The 15573-nt window shown below is 41.5% G+C and overlaps 1 protein-coding gene across 1 annotated transcript in view; it reads left to right on the forward strand.

The window, feature by feature from the left end:
• MYO7B (myosin VIIB) overlaps positions 1-15573 on the forward strand; it is a 101714-nt gene that overhangs the window by 58817 nt on the left and 27324 nt on the right. Inside the window, exons 27-34 of the mRNA XM_054982519.1 lie at positions 1794-1918; positions 7206-7332; positions 8144-8263; positions 10283-10456; positions 11514-11741; positions 12050-12217; positions 13121-13238; positions 13334-13460. Of these exons, the coding sequence (XP_054838494.1) occupies positions 1794-1918; positions 7206-7332; positions 8144-8263; positions 10283-10456; positions 11514-11741; positions 12050-12217; positions 13121-13238; positions 13334-13460 (1187 nt within the window). The remainder of the gene's footprint in view (positions 1-1793; positions 1919-7205; positions 7333-8143; positions 8264-10282; positions 10457-11513; positions 11742-12049; positions 12218-13120; positions 13239-13333; positions 13461-15573) is intronic.

The following is a 15573-nucleotide window of genomic DNA, read 5'->3' on the forward strand; positions in this document are numbered from 1 at the left end:
CTCTTTGTACAAGATTTCCAGAAGGTAAATATGTGAACATGTTTAATTGTTGAACTTTTTAAAGACTTGTCTCTCCTCTGTTCTTTGTGCTTTTACTTGCAAATTAACATAAACATTTCTACTTATCTGCATCACAGGTAATTGTATTTCATGTAAAATTGTATCTATGCAAAAGGGGATTTATAGGCCAAATGTTACTCTGAGAACCAAACCAGATGTGAATCTGGGAATTGTGTGAATTAGCTTTCAAATGCTTTTTCCTTTCAAGAAGCAGATATGTGAAGCCCTGATTCATATTAGGACTATGGCGCCAGGGAAGAAAGGTTTAGGCTCCCTCCCGTGCTGTTTTCCCAACCTCATGGTCTCAAAGAGCTGACATTTTCCCAATGGGGTAGACTGATCAGGGCCTATAAGAATGTCCCAAAGAGGCAAATAGCAGCTCCATAGGTCCATTTTAGGTTCAAGTTCAAAAAGCTGTGTAGGGTGGAAGACTCTGACCCCCTTCTCTTGTGCCTCCATTCTGATCTGAATTGGGAGCCCATGTACCTGCTTTTTGAAAGGGGGGGGGAAGCACTTGGGAGCTCATTAATGCAATTCCCATAGTCACATTTGTTGCCCCGTCACCTTTTGGTGTGCGGGGTTCCGCAAGGGGCGATACTCTCCCCAATGTTATTTAACATCTACATGCACCCCCTTGCCCAGTTAGTGCAGAGGTTTGGGCTGGGCTGTCATCAATATGCAGATGACACCCAGCTTTTTCTGTTGATGGCCAGCCGGCCAGACACGGCCCCGGACAATCTGGCCAGAGCTCTGGAGGCTGTGACGGCACGGTTGAAACAGAGCAGGCTGAAACTGAACCCGTTGAAGACGGAGGTCCTGCAGCTGGGACGGGGGCTGCCAGATGTTGGGGTCCAGCTCCCTGCCCTGGATGGGACACCACTGGCAACTTTGCTAGTGGTGAAGAGTCTGGGTGTGCTCCTGGATGCCTCCCTGTCGATGGAGGCCCAGGTCACGGCAGTTGCCAAGTCTGCATTTTTCCATCTCCATCTGATCAGGCAACTTGCCCCTGGCGGTGCAGGTCCTGACCAGTATATCCTACTAGTCACATATCACACCTGTCCTGCGCCAGCTGCACTGGCTTCCGGTTGAATTCCGAATCAGGTTCAAGGTGTTGGTTCTTACCTTTAAAGCCCTGAGCGGGTTGGGACCGGCATTTCTTTAGGACCACCTCTCCCTGTATGTTCCCCAGAGACCACTTCAATCAGCGGATAAATGTTTACTGGTGGTCCCCTGCCCTAAGGAAGCCCGCCTCACTTCAACCAGGGCCAGGGCCTTTTCAGTTTTGGCCCCAGCCTGGTAGAACGTTCTGTCAATGGAGACCCCTGCCTAGCAGGACATATTATCGTTCTGCTGGGCCTGTAAGACAGAGCTGTTCCGCCAGGCGTTCGGTGGTTGAAGGGGGCAGTGCCATGTCAGCCTCCCACCTTTGGGGGTGGGGGTGGGGTTCTCCCCACCATTGCACTTTAATGTACTTGGTTAATTAATTTTATTATTGCTTATTGTATGTTGATTTTAGAATTATTGTTTTTTAGTTGTTATTGATTTTAACTGTTGTTCACCGCCCAGAGCCCCTGAGGATGGGTGGTTTATAAATCAAAATAATAACAATAACAACAACAACAATAATAATAGTTTCTTAGAAGCGAGTAATCAGCTATGACAGTTTCTCACTTCAGAATGTCTTTTAAAAGATCCCTTAATGCAAAGAAGGAAAATGGTCTTCTACAATTTAGGTGACAAACCAGCTGGCCAGTGAGGAAAGTACTCAGGAGGAGAGCGCTGTGTCTGAGAGACCTATGTCTAACCTTGAAAAGGTGCACTTCGTTATTGGTAATGCCATCCTGCGTCCTGCCATCAGGTATGAAGCCCATGTCAGGACTAGCTGTCCATATAACTGAATTATGCAACATCTGGAGCCCCCTTTTCCAGATTACAGTGTAATTATCTAGCGCTTTGGTTCAATTTTTTTTACATATTTTGTTCTATATTTTAGATGCACTAGCAGATATTTTTGAAGGAACAAGGCTGTTAACAGCAAGGGGAGGGGGGAGCCTCTTTCCAGAAACATGCCTTGCCTAGTTTCATGCCATTATTTGAACCAAGCATTCTGTATATTTGCTTAACCACCTTTAGAGAGAGATGGCAGCATTATTTGACACTGTCTTTTAAAACCACTTTTTTGTATAACAAGCATGGTATTAATATAACAAGCATGGTATTGTATAACAGCTGGTATTAATTTCTTATGAGACCCAAACTTGTTACTCTAGTTAATGCTATAGCTTCGCAGCTCTCAAACTATATTTGTCATTAGTACAAAACAGTTTCCTCCAAATTATTCATTCCTCCAAATTATTCATCTACTGCTGCTGACATTGTGTGAAAGTTTATTATGCAGAATGTGGTTGTACATTGCTGTGATATAAGCCTGGGGCAGCCTGTGATGGAATATGTGGGGGGGAGAGGGGCAGGCAGGAGATCGTTTGCTGGCTTTCAGCTAAAGGCCTGGCAGAGCATCTCCATTTTGCAAGCTCTATAGAACTGTAACAAGTTCATCTCAATTGGGACCACGTTCCACCAGGACAGGGTCAGAGCACAGGATGGATATGTGCTCGAATTGACATCCCTGTAAAGACATGTGCCACTGCATTCTGGACCAGTTGTAACTTCTGGGTCAGGCCCAGGGGCAGCCCAGTGTAAAGCGAGTTTCAGTAATCTAATCTGGAGGTGAACATCTCATGGATTACTGATGCCAGGTCCTGGGGTGAGAGATAGGGCGCCAATTGCCTGACCTGTTGGAGTTGGAAAAAGGCAGATCTGGCAATGGTCATCACCTGGGCCTCCATAAAAAGTGTGGCATCTTCTTGATTTCACTTCCTCTCTTTCGACAGCTGGAATGATAGGGACAAAGTTTATATACAATGCAAAAGGAGATCCTTTAGGTCAGGAACTGAAATGATCCTCACTTTTTAGTCCAGAATGCACATTGTCTAAGAGATTAGCCTTTTGAGATGTTTGATGTTGGTGCTCCAAACATACAGCCGAAGTTTTCCAAACAGTCACCATTTGGTCTGAATAGGGCAATAACATATTTCCCACACATGTAGAGTTTCAGTATGTACAAAAGTGTTCTTTCAAACATCTGGGGTTCCATTCACTCATCCATATAAAATGCACGTGTTGATCCATTGACATATATCAAGAAGATATCAAATTGGTTTCAGCGCTTTGCTGTATTCAGGCCAGGTGTGAGGAGTTGACTGTTGGACAGTGAGTGTTTCTTCTTGTAACTTCTGTGTCAGGCCCAGGGGCAGCCCAGTTGTAACTTCTGGGTCCGGCCCAGGGGCAGCCCAGTGTAAAGCGAGTTACAGTAATCTAATCTGGAGGTGAACATCTCATGGATTACTGATGCCAGGTCCTGGGGTGAGAGATAGGGCGCCAATTGCCTGACCTGTTGGAGTTGGAAAAGGCAGATCTGGCAATGGTCGTCACCTGGGCCTCCATAAAAAGTGAGGCATCTTCTTGATTTCACTTCCTCTCTTTCGACAACTGGAATGATTCTTTTATTTATCTTCTTTCCTCATTATGGCATGCAAAAAGTAGAACTCTACCCATTCTGGGTCGCCTTCCCCAACAAAACAACTAAAGACTAATGAATTTGAATTTCTGAGGGAGGATGTAAAAAAACTTGTCGCAGCCACTTTAAGGACTAGATACGCTGCTCTTGAGACAGAAGAATCTTTCCAGTCTTCAGATAGCTTCCTATCACTTGGTGAAACCTCCCTGTTTGAACAGGAGCCCATTCAGGACAGTCTGGAGAAAATGCAAACGCATGTTATCAATGAAACACAGCATTCTGATATCATGGAATTTGTGGCTAAGCAATGTTTACTGACAGCCAAAACAGTAATTGACATTTATAAACAACTCACCTCGGTGTCTAGCAAAGTTGAATGTCTGTGAACCTCATTAGAAGCTTTCACTGGGAAATATTTGGAGAGACGTGTTTTTTACAACCAGTTGTTTGGCCTCTAATGCCAAGGTGCCACACGTTGAAGAAAATACTAGATTAGCTGACTTGCAAATGTATCCAATTGCACCCTTAAATCATTGTCAAACTGTTGCTCAGGCTGAGTGTGCTCTTCGGGGTTGCAAACAGATATTGCAGCTAAACCAGGTTACACTTTGCATTGAATGGAAGCTGAACGCTGGAACTCATGTAGAAATATCATCAGTTCCCTGAGTAAACTCCTTCAAGTAGATCTACAGTTTGTAGATCTAATGACCATTAATTGGCTGCAATTAAGAGAGTGCTTTTGACTTTCAAACAATCTACTCTCCCCTCAATGTTGTTAAAAATGAAAAACTTCCTACTGTCCCACCAAATCACTCCTGTTTGGGTGTTTTGTGATATAACTATGCAGCCATTTATTGTCAAAAGGAGTGTTAATCAGCCCCCTGTTACAGGCAACAGTTTCCAAGGTTGCAGCAATTTTGATTTTCCTCATGGGAATCCGGGTGGAACTTCTATGAACAACTTCATGCACATGACCCAACTGTCACACTCTCCAGACATGCCTAGTAACATGGCAGCTCTTGACAAACCCTTAAGTTACTCTGTGTAAGACCCCCATCCCTCATCCTGGCAGCACTGATCAGTCCCATAGTTCCATGCTGCCAGATTTGCATGTATCTCATCCCAGCAGCCAGTCTGGTTAGCCAGTACATCACAGTGGTCCACCTATCCAACAGAGCCAGCAGCCACCACAGGCTGCTTTTAGCAACCGTCCATACAGTTACCTGGCCTTTAATCCCTCTTTAGCCTGGAGGGGGGGGTGTCAAGCTGGAGAGCAGGGCATGTCCGACGTGTTGGAGCTTTCACTGGATCTGCTTCCAGAACTTACAAATCCAGATGAGCTACTTTCATGCCTGGGCCCTCCTGGCTTATCAAGCAATAGTAACAATGACCTTCTCTCTCTCCCTTTGAGAACAACTGAAGCTTTCCGTGTTCCATCCCTGACACTTTTCACTTGTTTGATGCATCTGTAGCTTCACAGTGAGGAACCCCACTCTTTTTTCCCACAGGGACAACTTGAGGAAACAATGCACCCATTCTTCATCCCTGAACTTGCTTGTGTCAAGCTTCATGAATTGTGGGGTGAAAAGAGAGAGGATAAGAAGGGGCGACCTCCAGGCCCCTCCACATCATGGACTGTTTATGCCGTTATGGGAAACTTCAGTTGTTTGGTTTGCAGAGAGATAGAGATTGAGCTTTGGGAGATGCGCAGCATGAAGTATCTTGGTAGAAGCGAGTCTCACCAAGGGAAGAAAAGGCAACAAAACTATTCTAAGCAACCAGTTTCAGAATGTCCTTCCAACTGGGTTCTTCCATGAGTTGTTTCTCCCCTGTAGTGTCTGTTCCATGGTGTTCCTTGTCTCCCTCGCCCAGTCCATACATTTGGGTCAGATGGAATATAGGGTTTATTTAGCAATCCATCAAACCTAGCCAAACAAATGCAAACCACAAACCATATACCAAAAAGCACAAAAAAGAAATATCACAATTAAGATAAAAACTTGAAATACATCAAGGGAGGTGTCCATTCCTTAGATAGTCATTTCTGTGTGTTGGAAGAGTCCTGTATATCCCCAGGCTGCAGCAAATGTGTTTTTTCTAAATCGTAGATTTTTAAAAATCATTTGGGCAGGGTATCCCTGTTGTTTTAACACAGAGACTTGGAGACTTGTCTCTCCCCCCACCCCCCGGCCTTCTTTCTTACAGGCTTTGTCTTCAAAGGGCAAACCTTTTATGACCATATTAGTAGTCACCCATTAAATGCGCGGAAGGGGTTTGAATCATATTCCCAAGTGAAAGAGAATAAACTATAAAATGTTGGATGTCTTCACAAGTTTCTTAACCTGCATAGTTAGACCATTGCTCAGCCCTAGCTGGGGCAGAAAGCTTGGAAGGTGTGAAAGGAAAGCAATAAGATGGTGGAAATAACCACTCATAGTAGGTTTTTATATGGCTGGCTTGAAAGAGGCCTTTGCAATGGAAAAGAGACACCCCACACCTCCCCAGAGTTTCTTCTTCCCATTTTTCAGATGGTTAGATGGGATTTGGCTTTTTCATTTTGCAAGTCTGTTGTATTCTTTTAGCTGCCAGGACTGTTTTTTAAATATTTTCTTTTTTCCCAAGGATAATGGTCATGAGAAGTGTTAGTCTCTTTGGTACAACAGTAGTGTGTTTTCTCCTGCCGCCATGCTTCTGTGGTCTTTGCGCTTCTATGTGGTTGCCTCCCTCCTGCATGAGCTTCCCATCGCTCCCAGGCCCATTCCTGTGCTCTCGGTCATTTTCTTTTATAAATTTTGTATAGTATCTGTGTATTGAAACATGCATGTGTGCCAGCTCTGCGCTGGCAGGCCAACATTTTATCTTCTGCCCACTGTGTACAAATCTTGTTTTCTTTGTGAACAGAGAGACTTTGATGGCTTCCTTCCCCACCCAGAAATCAGATCAAATATACCCCATATTTGATTTTCAGCATTAGGTTTTCAGTTCTGTGCCAGATGGAACTCTTGCTTGTTGGTTTCTGGTAGGTTCCACCCACCTTGCCTCTGTGAATGGAATGACTTGTGCATTCCATTCTCAATTTTCTCTCTTCACCAAAGTCATGCTGGTAAATTCTTTGTGTATTTGTTTTTAGCATCTACCACTACTGCTGTATATGCATCTTGTCAGTGGGAGTGTTGTAAAACATTCTATGTAGAGATGTTTTGACACTTTTTTTTGTCCCAGTGTTATTTGTTTATTTCAAATGAAGCACTGTTCATTTATGCAAAAATCAATTATTTTAAAAATTACTTTTGTAAATTACTTTTGTAAATAGCTTTCATTAATATTTTAGTATTGTCTTTGATGATAATTTTTTTAAAAATTAAAAAAGAAGATCTCTGGTAGTGCTTGCTCCTGGAGGGCCAAAATTGAAGTCTGAAAAGGGCTAGTTTGTAGATCTGCCCCAGGTAGAGAATGAGGTGCTGGGGTGCAATATTTTATATAATACAAAACAAATACAATATGACAACATTGCTTGACAAAGTACCTGTCTGTGTGATGAAGATCATCTTGCTTGTATTTTTCATAGGGATGAGATTTACTGCCAGATCTGCAAGCAGCTTTCTGAGAATAACAACAAGACCAGTTATCTTAGAGGCTGGATACTACTGTCTCTCTGTCTTGGCTCTTTCCCTCCTTCAGAAAAGTTTGTGAAGGTATTTATTGGCGGTAGCTACTGTATTTAAATATTAACAATGCTTACAACATCTGAGACAGATCTGCTTGATGTCAGTGTAATGCAGCTGCATGAATATCTACTACAATCCCATTTGTGTGTATTGGTTAAATTGACGTCCAAATGACAGGACTTCATGCATTCATATAATTAATGAAGAATGGAAGTAGGAGAATCTGACAATTACTTTCCCTTACCTCACTTCCTTTTTCTCCTTGTTCATTCCCCATCCACTAACATCCTTGGATCTTGAGATTATCAGGAGAAATCTCTCTTTGATCTAGTGATGTTAGATCTTCTCAGTAGTAGATGCCTAGTTTCCTAGTAGATTTCTAGTTTTAAAATTCCAGGGATGCTCAAGATTGCTTCAGTAATGAATTTTGGACATCTAGTGAAAACATTCCTGTTCTTTTTAAGCAGTCTCCACAACTCCAGGTCAGAGTCCATCAGCCCTTAGTTCATAGCTGAAGAGTATATATAAAAATATATATGTGCTGCTAAAACCATAGCTGTTGCTGCCCCAACTGTGCCTTCCCATCTTCCTCCTCTCTCTTCTCCCTTCCTCACTGCAGCTATGCCATCTAGAGATGACACTACCCTAGAGAAATCCTATTGGGTGCTCTAGAATCATTTTGCTGTCTTGGAAGAAATTTTAATACACAGAGATGTGGAACTGATACTAAATATTAATAAATTCTATATACTGCCTGTGATAGTAGAACCTCGAATCCAGATGAACATCTATGTTTACTTTTAGATCTTTATGCCTTCTTTATGTATTGTACTTTCAGTTCTTATTGAATTTCATCCGAGGTGGACCGACATTGTATGCACCATACTGTGCTGAAAGACTGAAGCGCACATATGTCAATGGAGCACGGTCTGAGCCACCTAGTTGGCTGGAACTTCAGGTAGCCATTGTCTGTATTCTATTTTCTCCTCTCCTCATAATGATAAATCTTACTATGTGGGGAAGGAGGCCAGCTATGGTCCAGTCCAGTGATTCTTAACATGGACCATACAGGGCAGAGAGTGAACTACAAATCTTGGGAGACAGTCAGAACTTGGGGCGGGGGGCAGAGGGATCAGCCCCTTCTCCCAACTTGCAATGGCTTCTGACAACAAGTAAAGGAGAATTGTTTTATACTGTTCACCTCTTGGTTAGTATAAAATCTTGGTTAGCTATAAAACTACAAAATTTATTTATTTAGAACCAAATATTCATTATTCCACATAGAACACATGATTGGAATAATACAGCCTCTTCTATACATATATATAACATTATCTCTTCATAATATCGTCATATATACTAATTACCACTTCCTGGAACCTTCAAAGTCTCAGACCATAGAACCTCTAGGCACTAAATATTTGCTTAACAATATTCATCGTATGTTACAAGGTTGTAAACACCAATGATCTCAGTCCATAGAACTGAAAGCTCTGAAAAGTAACAGTTGCAGTTGCAAATCACAGTTGTGACAAGCCCTGACTTCCAGTGCAGCCTTTCTCCAACCTAGTTTATTTCTCCCAATCTTCTTCAGGCATCAGTGCAATATTATTATGTCATATGGAACTGTAATAAACATAATTACATCAAGCATGGACATACACATGCCCCATTCATTATTCAAAAGAACTCCCAAACCTTCCTATGATGGCAAAGCCCTCCACAATTCATCCCAATTGAATAACGCTCTCTAAAAGCCCTAATGCTATGCACCTATATATACGTTTCACCCTACAACGACTTTAACATCCCATTACATTTTAAAGGTACAGATCCTAGATGTATGATGATAAATCTGAGTTTAAATTAAGACCTTCAGGGACCACTGACCGTAATTTAAAAATAAAATAAGCCTCCCTTTGTTGGAATGCTTTTACTACATTTGTTTTCTTATAGGGATATGGCTTATGTTTGTATATTACACTATATTGGAAGTCATTTCCATAAAATGGGCGACTGTGCTGCTGCTGGTCTCCAGCTGCTGTTCCGTTTCATTTGTGCCGATGCTGACTGCACACAAGTGCCCACGCGGCCTGAGCAGCTCCCCTATAAAAACCTGCCTGGTGGATCTGACAGGGAACTGTGGAGCCCAGACCCGTCCGTCCAGGCTCCTCCTCAGAGCCTGGCCAGCCTGCTCCTGATTAGCTGGCTAAGCCATTTGAATTCATTGGCTCCCACATGGTGATGTGGGGACATCTGGAGCTGCCCGAGCCCAGAGTCACTTAGGACACCGTCACCCCATGCCCCTGCACCTTGCGGCCTGGTAAGTCTACAGCCGAGGCTTTGAGAAAGATCAGAGAAAAGCTGGGGAAACTTCCCCCCTCCCCAGGTGTGCAAAGGCATCACAATGCTGTGAGGAAGCAGAGAAAAAGACTGCTTCCCAAAATCATTGAACTCAGGGCAGATAGCCATCAACATAAGCCTAATTTGTGAAAGCATTACTTAATACCCAGATTCTTTTTCAGCCAACTGAGAAATAACCTTTTCTTCACTGGTTATATTCCAGTATTCCCAAAGTAAACAAACAAAAAAACCACCTTGGTGCCCTGTGCCCACTGAAGTCAGCTAAGCATCCTACATGTGATTCAGACAAGGAGGCCTTAACACCATGGCCTGGAAGACGCATCCCCCCCTTTTAAATATCCAGCCTGCTGACATGGTCTGGATAACTTAGAAGTTTGCACAAATGTATTATGCTATTTTGGTTGTTCTAAATAAGAGGTGTTACATGGATTTTGGTTTTGAATTTTGCTATAAACTAAAACAGCTACCAACTTCTTTTGTTTAAACAGATATAGGTCAGATTTCTCCATCTTATTTGTGTTACAGACTCTCTTTACTGTGGTTGCATTATAGAGTGTATGAGAAGAAAATGCTACAATTTCTTTCTCTCAATTTGTTTAATTCTGCCTTGCAGGCAACAAAATGTAAGATGCCCACCATGCTCAGTGTGACCCTGATGAATGGAAGCAGCATCACAGTCCCTGCAGATTCAGCTTCCACTGCAAAGGAAATCTGCCAGATGATAGCTGATAAAATAAAGTTGAAGGACACCTTTGGGTTCTCTCTCTACATTGCTTTGTATGACAAGGTGAAGTATATAACTTGTGATAAACTATACCCAGATTTCTCAGAGTTCCATTTGTACAACGCTTCTGAGTTTTAGATTTCTAGTGGTTGTACTTTTCCATCCCTTGATGGGAAAGTTCTGTTTCCACAGCACTCTGTCAGGCGTCTTCTGCTGTCCCCATCCTTTACCATCAGTGCTTTCTAAGCATAACCAGTGGAATCCAGTTTCATGTATTTTACAGTTCACTTGGTAATGGTGTTCGTCGAAGCCTGAATTGCCTGTCATCTCACAATTGTAGCAAGGAAAGAATACTTTGGAACTGAAGGCCACACAAGCACAAATTAGGATTTTAAAGATATTTTTCTCCAGCTTGGATAGAATTTGCTTGGACATGAGAACTGCATTGTGTGTGAAGACAAAATTGCCAGCATGCTTATGTTGTGCACTATATGTATAGATGTTTTCTGATGCAGTTCAGCACATGCTTTCTGCTGATTTTGTAGTTCATGGTAGTTTATTCATATGTCCCATTTACAACATACACATTCAGTTTGAAGTTAGATGTTCCAAATATAAATAGTTTGATGAGTAGCTCAATGTTGCATTTCTCCTGGTTTCAAAATATTGATATAGATTAAAGGGTATCTTGATAGTCAGTGTAGTTTAGAGGGGACATGTGCCAATAAATTTATTTTATTTAAGTATTTATACCTTGCTTTTCCTGAATCATTCTTAGGTCCCTTCTGAAAAAAATTATAAAAATATTCAAAATAAAATAAATCACCAACCCACGTGCTTCTCAGGGGCAAACTTGAAGAAACAAAAAACAAACAAATTGAGAGGGCATAAAATAAGGCACTTCCTTCTCTAGCTACCCCATAAGTACATTGCCTAACTCCATGCTAATTCTCCTGATCCAACATATTTCCCCCCTGCTACTGTCTTTGCTGGTGTGTACTATTCACTCCCCCTTCTTAACTTTTCCCAATAAATAAGATGACTCCAGGAGCAATTTCCTATGATTGTTAACAAATTCAATTAATACCATATTTATCCTTAAAATAGACCATATTGTTAGGTTTGGTCACTAGGTAGCGGACGGGATCACATCATGGATGCCATTTCACAGTGTGAACAGCTGGAAAGAGAGAAGGGCGGCCATGAGCGTTACACGCCCTGGCGTCTCTACTTTAGGAAAGAGATCTTCTCTCCCTGGCACAACTCTAAAGAAGATCCAGTCAGCACTGAACTCATCTATGATCAAATCATTCGTGGTATCCGATTTGGAGAATACCGTTGTGAGAAGGTGAGTTTGTATGCACTGATATTATTCAGTGATAGAGGAACAGACAGATAATGGCATATAATCACTCCTCCTTAAGCCTAGTCTTTCCCATATGGATTTTACTTTACCATCTATTCAAATTTCCTATTCAATGCTATTTGTATAACTCATGGTTCCATATGCATTGTGATGTACAAATTCTTACTTCAACCCTTATGGAAAACAATTCATATCTAATTTGTCAGACACAGGCAATGCAGTAACGAAAAATTTCAGAGATTTGGTTTAAGACTTTCCAGCAAATCATTTAATCTCTTTAACTCTTGTAGGAGGAAGACTTGGTGGAGATAGGAGCCAAATATTGTTATGTCCAGTTTGGAGAGTCCATCCAAAATGACTTGGTTCGGAACATACTTCAGGAATGTATCCCAGCAAAGCTACTGAGATCCAAGCCCCAGGAGAAGTGGGTGAGCCTCATCACATATGCTCATGCCAAGGTAAGCACACTCAGAGGTACAGAGACTGACTTTAACCTTAGCTCTTTTCACTTAGATCTCTTTATGATGTATTCCTTCCATGTTGTCTTGTGGAATAGGAAGTGATGGTCCCAGAGAGAGAGAGAGAGAGAGAGAGAGAGAGAGAGAGAGAGAGAGAGATCTGCAGGTGGAGCATACTAATGGACTCCCTGACATCTATACTTTTTCCTGATACGTTCAAATCTTTTTTGCTGGTTTTGACAACTGTATCTGAGTCATATATCATATAGTTGTTTAGGAACCTTATTGGCTGTTTTATATTGATGAGATACATTTAGTTATTTCAGAAACAAACGTCATGTCAAATTGTTTGTGCTTTGCTTCACCAGTGTTTCATCTTTGTATTTAAAATTTTGCTTGTTTTCAAATTATATACCCTATTGCATATTGTATTATATACCCTATATACCCTATTGTTCATTGAATGTCCAAGCCACTGATCATAATTGACTTACACTGTGTAATCTGCCTTTAGTTTCAGTGAGAAAGGTGGACTATAAATGACATATATTTTTTAAAGTTACACAGTTGCTGTTTGTGTAGTTGAATTTGGACTTTTAAGGTTCTAATATTTATAATGTTATTTTAAAAATGTATGCTTTATGATTGGCTGTTATACACTGCTTTGAATATATTTTTTGAAAAGTAGGGTATACATTTTGAAAATAAATAAAATAATCTACATTTTGGGTGTTTTTTGGAACATGTACATGTCTACTTTGCTTTTTGAGAGTGAGGTTCAAGTTACCCTGCAAATCTCTGAGCTTTACTTGCTTTCATGTCAGTACTAGCTAAAGGACCTTCTTTTGGAATCTTGTGTGCAGTGTGCACAAAGTAATCCAGTATGCCGCTAATTTATTTCAGGCCCTATACACGCAGGACAGGCATTCACCTCAGAGTGTGAAAGAACAGCTGGTGGATTTTGCCCGCTTTCAGTGGCCCCTGCTCTTTTCTAGGTTCTTTGAAGTTACCAAATTTTCAGGTAATGATGACACTTTGGATGTGAGTGAGGGCACTGAAGGAGGAATACTTGAGGCAAGAATAGGTGGTTATAGCACTTTTTTATTGTATTTGCAGGGCCCAGCCTGCCGAAGAACCATTTCATAGTGGCAATTAACTGGAAAGGTATTTGCTTTCTAGATGATTCTGAAAAGAGACTTCTAGACCTGTCATTTCCAGAAATTACTGGCATTCATACCAGCAGGTAAGTGTACTTGGGTCAAACAGAGTATGGCTGCATCTCGGCATTTTAGTGCTTCACATTCTAGGACTGATTTAGGAAATTTTGATGTAAAATACACTTTTCAGTGAGGGGGAAACTTTAGAAATAGTTCGTTGTTGATTTCCAAGTAAAGGGTTAGGAAAGATGCTCCTAAATGTTGGTAAAACCTGTAGTGGTAATGGTCAGGCTGGAAATCATCTGTAGGAAGAGTGGGATGATAAGAAATGTATCATTCAAGATATAGTGCTCCACTGCAAAGAAGCTGCTTTGATCCTTGTGTGTTTACTTTACACACAGCACAGTAGCACAGTCTCTACAGAAAGAATCTCTGGAACCAAAGACTAGCTGCCACCCACTCTTCATGCCACAGCTGCCTTGTACTATGAGGAAAGGCAGGGTAAAAATGTTTTAATAAATGGATTTAGAAGTCCACACGTGATTACTTTGTTTTCTATTCACCACAACTGCAAAAGGGGGAAGAAATAAAGAGGAGATTTTAGATTTCTAAGTTTGTAGAGTACCTTCTCCCCAAGGAGTAGCTATGGAGCTCCATCCTTTAATAATAATGATAATGATAATGATAATGATAGGTAAAAGTACAACCACCGAGTCATTACTGACCCATGGGGGGACGTTGCATCATGATTTTTTTGGGCAGACTTTTTGTTACAGGGTGGTTTGCCATTGCCTTCCTCAGTCATCTACACTTTACCCCCAGGAAACTGGGTACTCATTTTACCAACCTTGGAAGGATGGAAGGCTGAGAGCGGAACTACAAGTGACAAAAGGCACAGATTGGACACTTGTCAGCTTCCCTCAAGTTTTGATGGGAAATGTAGGCAGCTTGGTGGAATGTTGGACAAGTGACAGTTGAAAAGTCCATTGGACAGCAGTCAGAGAGCCAAGCTGCAAGACTAGGAGGCCTACATTTCCCATCAAAACTTGAGGGAAGCTGACAAGTGTCCAATCTGTGCCTTTTGTCACTTGTAGTTCCGCTCTGAGTCGACCTTGAGCTGGCTACCTGAACCTGGCTTCCACCAGGATCAAACTCAGGTTGTGAGCAGAGCTTGGGCTGCAGTACTGCAGCTTACCACTCTGCACCACGGGGCTCTTGATAACTGCACTTATATACCGCTCTTCTAGACAGATTAGTGCCCCACCTAGAGCGGTGAACAAGTTATCCCCTCAATACAGCTGAGGAGCTGGGGCTGAGAGGAGTGGTTTACCAAAGGCCACCTACTGAGCTCTTGACAATATTTATTTTATTTATTTATTTTATCATATTTATATTCCGCCCTCCCCGCAAGCAGGCTCAGGGAGGATAACAGCATTAAAAACATTTAAAACATTTCATTAAACATTATCATAAAACATTATGTAGGATTCAAACCAGTAGTGTGCTGATTCGCAGCCAAACCACTTAATCACTACACTGTAGCACCACTACTTAGCATTACACCCCTCCGGGCTGGGAATTACTGTTACAGGATAAGAAACAAGAAGCTGAACTAAAACTGACGTCTTCCTAGGACAAGGTGATTCATTTTTCAGATTTAAATACCATCTGATTTATTTCTTCCTACCCCCTTTCCTCTGATGAATGTTTTATTTATCTATTTATTTACATTATTTATAGTCCTCCCTTCTCACTGAGATTCAAGGCTGATCACACAGTGTGACTCAGTACAGTTAGTTTCAAAGACATTTTAATAAACATTGTAATTGGGTATGTAAATTCAATTTTGTAAAGCTTTAAAACTGGCAGGTATCTAATATACAGTTGAAGAAATACTAAACAGAGCACAAGCAATTATAAGACTGACGTATCAAACAGCATATAAACTATCCAATAGGATCATACCTACAGAAACAGACGATACATAGAAAAAAAGTCTATAGCCCTTAGCACTTTACTTATACATCTCTTTGTGACTACCTCCCTACAGAACAGCCCTCCTATCTAAGTAAAAATCCTTCTTGAATAATTCAGTTTTGCATAGTTTGTGGGAAGCCAGGAGCGTGGGAGCTTTCCTGACTTCTTCAGGTAGGCAGTTCTGTAGAGTGGGGGCCACCACAAGGAATGCATGAGTACAGG

The sequence above is a fragment of the Eublepharis macularius genome, chromosome 6 (assembly GCF_028583425.1).
Source record: "Eublepharis macularius isolate TG4126 chromosome 6, MPM_Emac_v1.0, whole genome shotgun sequence".
NCBI classification, from domain to species: domain Eukaryota; kingdom Metazoa; phylum Chordata; class Lepidosauria; order Squamata; family Eublepharidae; genus Eublepharis; species Eublepharis macularius.